Here is a 7,767-nt window from a genome sequence, read left to right as displayed (position 1 = left end):
TCAAAGTACGAGGTCATGTTTGTGTTCATTTTAGATTCCCGTCAGCCGAGTACTGCAGTACTAATGACATACAGTATATACTGTGTATCTGCATTTCCAGGATTCAGACACAGGGTTTGGGAAAACACACCTGTACTGCAGGATGTAGTACAAGTACTGGACGTAATATCAGTACTTTGTATTTCCACTGAATAACCAACAAACCGTTTCGTGAGCTTCGTTACTACGACTTCTGTTACTACTAGTACTGTAATACTCAGCAGCTCAGAATTTAATTATTTCAGGTGGGAAAAACTTATACAACACAATGTATTTTGTCATTTTCCACCTCTCCTTGAGTGCTCTGGCGCCCCCTTGGGGGAGGTACTCCTCGCGCTTCAAAATCCACTGATTTTAAAAACCAAGCCCTTTAGCATAAGAATAAATAAAGGACTTTCAAAATAATCATTTTAAATAAAATCATTTATCAATCATCAAAATTATTTACGGAAATGCTTTACTGAAAAATACCACGTTAATTTGCCTAGCCCTAATTAGAACACTATTGACACTAATGTAATCATTAGTGGTAATATAGGTAGTTGTTGTGGTGGCTGACACTGCAGTAGTATGAGCAGTTCCTGTGGTTTAAAATTATATTACATTTGTTAACAAATATATATGAGTGTGATCTGATCACAGTTTTCTAAAACAGTACTAACCAGAGCACTTGCTCCGGTGCCGTAACAGATGAAGTCCTTGGAGCACAGACGCAGGTGGTAGTCGTGGTCTTCCAGCATCTCGGAGACACTGACCCTCAGCTGCTTCTCCTCTCGGTCATCGACGTACGATAACCTGCCAGCTGAGAGAGAGAGAGAGAGAGAGAGAGACACCCATCAGAAACACTTTCTTGTACTGAATGATGTGGGGTGTTTATATTTGTATTTGTATGGAAATAATACATAAATACACATACATTCACATAAATCATTGTTTCCCAAAGACTGGGTCGCAGTCCTTAGGTGGGTCGCAAGATTTTTTTTGGGGGGTCGTCTCACATCATGTTTCTCAGGAGTTTACGAATAATGTCTATTGACGAGGGTCGCGAAGGTTTGTGACTTTTAAAATATGGGTCCCCAGAAAAAAAGTGTGGGAAACACTGATATAAATAATAAAAATAAAATTATTTTAGTCAGTTCTATAAATGTACTACACCCCCCCCCCACCAGCCCTGTCCAGGACTGTTAAGGAGAATTTTACTAATAACTTAGAAGAATTCCAGCCAGAGAGGTCCACCGGCCTGTCGACCTGAACACTCTGCCCTACTTGTGGTCCACCAACCACATGTTTCCCTTTTGGTTAAAATGTCCATGCATTCTGCAGTTTATTGAGAATGAGCCACTGATTCTTGACATTAACATCAAACAACTGAAAAGAAAATCCTTCTATAGAGTTCTTTATATTTTTATTAGGAACCGATGACTTACTGATGCATTCTGGGACATGTCTCCTCAAGTCTTCGTTGATGCATTCTGTGGATAAAGAAAGAAAGAAGAAGAAAAGAAAGTGAACTCCTTGTCATTGTGACTCAGCACACACACCCCTACACTAATGTGACCTCAAGGTCAGCAGGGGGCAGCTTTGAGCGCCCGGGGAGCAGTGTGCCATGCTCACAGCACCTCAGAACCTGAAACCTTCCTGACCCAAGTCCGCTTCCTTAACCACTAAGTCTACAAATGTTGCGTTTGATCATAAAGAGGAAATACTTTTTATCTCATGCTATGAATAAGAGAGGAAGTCAATACATCAGCTTTTAAACACACACTCGACAGTCATCTTAACACGTCCACCATCATAATATTACTGGAACAGCCTAATCTCAATGGAGAGTGCACAGGAAATGCTTCACTTATATATAAGTGAATGATCGTCTAATCAAAATATTATATTGCGTTGTGATTCAGTAGTTAGGGAGCCAGGGTGTCGGGGTGAGACGTGTGGAAGACACCTGAAACCCCAAAGGCAGCAAATTAAAAATACATGTTTGCACAAGTGTGTGGAGTTGTTGAAGGTCATAAAGTTAAGATGAAGTGCCGTGACATGCTTTCAGGCTCCAACGTCTCTGTGTTCATCCAACAAAGGATTGAGTAAATGTGGATTTTTTTTTTTCAATTAGGAATTTTTTTAAAAAACCCAATGAGAATCAAACTGGTTCAAAACTAAACTTTGACCATGAACACAGTGAGTCATTTTCCACAACTGGATCCAAAGAAAAGGTTGAATTATCATGTAATCTGATCAATTACTTCTTCCTTGTCATTTTGTCATGCACCCATCAGGCTGCGTGGGTGCACACCAAGTTTTTTACCTGGAGCTCTGTAGGTGCTGGTCCAGGTGACGCCACAGAAGCTGGGCACGGTCTTCACCGTCACCTGCACTTGTTGGTTTGGAGAAACCAAAGTGCAGTCGTTTTCAACTTCGACCTGAGAGAGAGAGAGAGAGAGAGAGAGAGAGAGAGAGAGAGAGAGAGGGAGGTGTCACGGGAAAAAGTCACGGGGTGCAGAGCTGCAGGGGCGCAGATAAATGGTATTTTTTTGGGGTGGCCAAGCTGTCAGAAATCCCACTATACCAAATAGCCGTAACATTCTTAACAGAAACACACACACACACACACACATATATATATATATATATTTATATATATATATATAAATATATATATATATATATATTTATATATATATATATAAATATATATATATATATATACATATATATATATATCCAAATCTATATATATTCCCATAGCTTTATAAATATATTTATGTATTTTATATTTTTACATGGCTGGTGAATACTTGGGGTATTTTTCTTTCCTGTTTTCCTGTACATGTCCGTTCTTCTGTTAACAGCGGAAATGTACAACATTCGTGTAAAAATTGAAGGCACCGTTAGCTGTAGCCGCAAACAGAACATTACTCATTACTCATTACTCATTACACATTACTCATTACTCATTACTCATTACTACCCGCTTCTTAGCGCCATCTGTACCCATGCAAAGCTGAGTGAAAAGGTTGGGAGCAGAACTGTGTGTGGAAGTACCTGCGTCCCGATCAGCCTCTTTCGTGACGATCTCCTGAAGCTGTAGATCTGACAGGTCCTGATCATCCCCACGGTGGACGTGCAGATGGACACACCCTGGACGGACTCTGTGTGGAAAAAAATCAATTTCAGTCAGCTGTAAAATGTAGAAGGTTTGTACGTGTAACTCACGTCTTATCGTTTAATATTTCTCAGTCAACCGTGGTAACTTACGTCTAATCGTTTAATATTTCTCAGTCAACCGTGGTTAAAGGAAGCGTGAGAAGTTAAATTCTCTCCACTGAAGAAGATTAAAATCTAAGGATTTCCCCATCGCAGCTGAAATGTGTTTCTCCACCTTGAGAGTGTGTGACAGTTTGCAGCTGATGGGTGTGTTTACGTGAGTATGTGTGCCCTGACCAAACAGCATCAGGGGCCGTGACCTTTAGGACTCAGGAGGATAACGTGATGCATTCAAAAAGCCTTTTTTTTTTGCCAGTTCGCGGAAAGTCGACGACGTTCACGCTCCTCTGTGCGGACAATAATCCCGTTGCAATTTCGGAAATCCTCTCGCTGATTTTAAAAACCAAACAACAACAACACGCAAGCGCTGCACGAACATGTAGTAGCAATCGTCGTCTTCAGAGAATAAACCGTGACAACACCTGGAAATGCACCAGCGGATCATTTATTTTTCTTTGCATTAATTTTACGATGTAAATGATAGACTCTTCACCTAGGCGAACGTGATGACTTGTTTATGAGACGATGATGTGCAGAAACCCACAGCACTTACGATGGATCCAGAGGTGGAACAAATTGGCGTCAGATGATGGGCTAATTATAGACACGGAGGCGGCTGATGAACAACATTTTTGGTATTTAGGTGTGGTGATGACGTAACAGGGTGACACAGGTGTAGCTGCAGACTCAGTTGTACTGTTTGACACTCAAATAAAATCAAATAAAAATCACATTTTTGTCTCTACATCTATACATTATTATTTGATGTATCCAGTCACGGGCCGGATTGGATCGTTTGGTGGCCTTGATTTGGCCCGCCAGCCACCAGTTGGTGATTCCTGAGGTAAACTCTTAGTGCTATTTGTATAATTGTTTTTCAGAAAAAAAAAAAAAAGACAAAATGAAAAAAGGTTCAATAAACGGTAGTGAGACATGCTATGACGTATGGAAGGGGATTCTTCTGGTGGTGCACGAGCCGTCACTAGGGGGTGCAGGATATTGCGACATAATAAAGAGTTTTATATTCTTACCGTGAAGCTGGAGCACAGTTTTGACCCTGAGGTGTAGAGAGCACTTCTGTTTGCCCTCACAGCTCATGACTGTGGACAGGCTGATGTTGTGGAAGACGGAGGACACGTTGAGACCTTCAGACTCTGCCTGGCACGGAGGAGGGAACAGAGCTACAGACATAACGGAGAAATGAATGAATTAATGAATTAATGAATTATTAATTAAACATAAAAATTAAAAAACACAAACAAAGTCCAAATTAATTCATTTCTAAAAACACATATAGCCTGTGCAGAAATAAAATATTTCTTATAAATAATAAGTATTTATTATTATTATAAATATTATTATATCAGTATAATATTTTTAATAAATAATATATATTTGTATATATATAAATATTATTATATTTATATAATATTAAATTATTATTTATTGCAATAATAATAAATAATAAAATAATAAATAAAAAGAAGAAAAACATCACTTACTACTGTATATGTAAGACAGACATTTTATTATATTTAATAACAAAATGACTGATGTTTGACTTGGTGAAATATAAATTTAACATGTATTAAACTTCTTTGTTTGACAATATTTTATAATTATTTTTTTTTTTTATTACTTACAGTCTGGCTTGGTCTTACAATGAAGGCCCTGGGAGAAATCAAAGAGAAAAAAAAAAGATTACTATAATTATTTGACACAGCGTTTTTTTTCCTCCTCCTCGTGATGTCATATGTAAACAATGTTCAAGGCCAAGTGACCAAGGCCAAAAGATAAAAGTGCCACTTAAATGCACCATGTCTTCGCCGTGCATTCACAAACGATTGTGAAGTTTTTTGACAGATATCTGGGGGAACATGTTTCCACTCTTGGAACAGATACCTTAGATATTATCATTCTATCTTAAAAGAACGGCTGACTGAGCAGAATAAAAGCCAGGTGTGGACTTTAGACACAGAGGCGTGTGAGGGGAAACCCAGCTGGACGCCTGTGGCTTTTGATGTTATGTCATCGGTGCAGTTGAATACTTCAATCATTAATCACTTTGTTCATCGTTTCTATTTCAGGAGGAGTTACTACCCCGAGTGACGCTAAGAAGATATGCCTCCTTCCACAGAGGCATATCTGAAGTTGCATTTCAGAGTTCAAATGATCCCTGGTCGTTCAACAGCCGGGAAATATAGCCATGTGACAAATATTCCAGATATTTGTACCGACTGCTTCAGTTTCCTGGTCATAAAGGCTGAGTGCCAGTAAACAATGTTTGAAACTATTTACAAATTAGCTAACTGAATATCTGTTTTGTGAAAAAGCAAAAAAACATTTTTACTTTTACTGCTTTTACATTTTCACATATATTTTAGTCAGTCAAGAAAAGCTAATTATTCCTTACTGTTACAAAATAAATCATCCTTAAATCTTTTACTATTTTTTTTAAACCAGTGCTAGTTAAAAAAACGAAAAAAAATAAATAAATAAAATCAGCAAAACGACACCTAAAAGTTAGCTCAAAAGTAGCAAAAGAGAACAAGATTACAGGTTCAGCTACTGCTTCTCAAAGTGTGGGGCGGGGCCTACTGGTGGGAAACAGAGACATGACAGACAAACAACAAACAACAAACACAACAAACGGAAGGACATTTTCAAGGTTCGAGTGATGATGTCACAACTGCACTTTTTTTAATCTCTTTGAACTCTGTGTATTTTGATGGTAGTGGTGTTAGGCCGATAAATTTGAAATGGGATTTGTTGGAGATGGGAGTGGGGGGGGGGGGGGGGGGGATCCGGGGAGGATGTGGACGAGAAGGTAGAAGTCATCAGTCAACGGGGAGGACACGTTGAAAAGTTCAATAACCCATCACAGGGGCTGCGTAGACACAAACAACCTCCCACGCTCAAGGTCAAGTGTCCTGTGAGGCTATTCCTGCATGTTTTTGGAATGTCGGATGAAACCCACGCACACACGGGGAAAACAAGGAAACCTCTCACGGAAACATCCGTGATTACCATCGAGGCTAAAAAAAACACCCACCTCCTTCTTTGCATTAAGACAAGAGCGTAAACACAAAAGGCCTAAAGCTATCGCTAAACGTTAGCCAAGACATTTATATAAACTCTGAAACAGAAATCAGATAAAGATGTCCAAAGTCTGGCCCAGGGATCAATTGTTGCCAATGGTTCATTTTCTTTTTAACGGTCCAAAGCCTTTGCCATAAAATGTAATAATGTAATAAAATGCACACACTTGAGCCCAGAGCATTTATACGCACAGGAATTCTGGATTATTTACTCTGAAAGGTTTCTAGGAAGAAAAGTCAAGTAAAGTCAAGCAGGAAAGTTGGCCGTCACACACGTTCACTTCACCGTGTGGTCCTCTGTGCTAGTCAGCATTCACTAGCTAAATGATGAAGAGTTAGCCCATAAATATTTAAAGTTAGTTTAAAAGTTTAAAGTTTAAAGGCTAAGCAACTAAGGAAAGATAAAGTCATGAAGCTAAAACAAATATATATAAAAAAATATATTAAAAAAATATATTTAAAAATTAGCCATAAAAGTTAGCCCTTGTTGAACAACTATAACCCCGGTGGTGTAACAAGGAATAACACTTTTAGGTGAGGGTGTACGGGTGGCCCTGGTTTCAACAGCTTCACAGAGTGTGGGTGAGTCAACAGGTGAGTCATACAGTATCAGGAATCAACTTTACAGCTTTAGTGCCTGCATCCTTATTTAAACCCATTCATGAACCGTGGATTAACTTTCACTGGAAGGTGTGCAAACACTGACGATGACGATGAGGTTCGATTCCTCACCCGCTGTCACGGAAACTGACCGTTTGCAGCAGCGGTGTCAATCTCATTTTCACCGGGGGGCACATCATTAATACAGTTCCCTTTAAATGGTGTTTAAATGGTTGTAAATGGAAGGCTGTATATATCAATCTCTGGTCTGTGGACCAGTACCAGTCCGCAGGTCATTTAGTACCTGGCTGCAGTGGGACACAGTGAAAAAATGTTAAATGTCTTTGCTAATTTACATCATTCAAAGACAATCCTGGCATATTCATTTACTTTCTTTATTTAAAGATAATCTGGCAATATTTTAAAATAATAGGCTATGTGAATCTGATACAAAGAGAATAGAGTCTGAAAGATTTTGACCAGACATTGGAACAACAAAGATTGGGGACAAAAAATAAATTTAATTCATAAGTTAAAAAACTCTGCTGCATGGACTTTACTGAATGCTTTTGAAGCACCCGCGGGGCCACACAAAATGGCCTGGCGGGCCACATTTGGCCCCCGGGCCTTGAGTTTGACAGGTATGGTTTACAGTAAAAGTACAGTGAGTTGCAGAAATGAAAGGAAAAAAGAACTTTCTGTTGCATTTGTCACAGCACAGCCTGACAGTGTGTGTGTGTGTGTGTGTGTGTGTGTGTGTGTG

The 7,767-nt window shown here is 39.1% G+C and overlaps 1 protein-coding gene across 1 annotated transcript; it reads right to left on the bottom strand.

Annotated features, from left to right (window-relative positions):
- Positions 1-632: 632 nt before the first annotated feature.
- il17rel (interleukin 17 receptor E-like) lies at positions 633-5,659 on the bottom strand. Its single transcript, XM_017034037.2, has 6 exons — positions 4,950-5,659; positions 4,338-4,487; positions 3,085-3,191; positions 2,348-2,462; positions 1,467-1,511; positions 633-841 (listed from the first exon to the last, which is right to left on the bottom strand). Exons 2-6 carry the CDS (start codon positions 4,402-4,404, stop codon positions 648-650), a joined length of 528 nt encoding a protein of 175 aa, XP_016889526.1. The 5' UTR covers positions 4,405-4,487; positions 4,950-5,659; the 3' UTR covers positions 633-647.
- Between the last annotated feature and the right edge of the window lie 2,108 nt (positions 5,660-7,767).

The sequence above is a fragment of the Cynoglossus semilaevis genome, chromosome 8 (genome assembly GCF_000523025.1).
Source record: "Cynoglossus semilaevis isolate Cse_v1.0 chromosome 8, Cse_v1.0, whole genome shotgun sequence".
Lineage (NCBI taxonomy): Eukaryota > Metazoa > Chordata > Actinopteri > Pleuronectiformes > Cynoglossidae > Cynoglossus > Cynoglossus semilaevis.
Note: the sequence above shows the minus strand (reverse complement) of the source record. Positions and strands in the feature narration are given on the sequence as shown.

Bases quoted from the DNA above. Each gene is read 5' to 3' on its own strand.
- il17rel (XM_017034037.2), bottom strand. From the start codon at position 4,404: ATGAGCTGTGAGGGCAAACAGAAGTGCTCTCTACACCTCAGGGTCAAA. The intron at 2,463-3,084 runs GTACTTCCACAC...TCTCTCTCTCAG, and splicing joins AGAGGCTGATCGGGACGCAG to GTCGAAGTTGAAAACGACTG. The intron at 1,512-2,347 runs GTAAAAAACTTG...CTTTATCCACAG, and splicing joins CAGCACCTACAGAGCTCCAG to AATGCATCAACGAAGACTTG.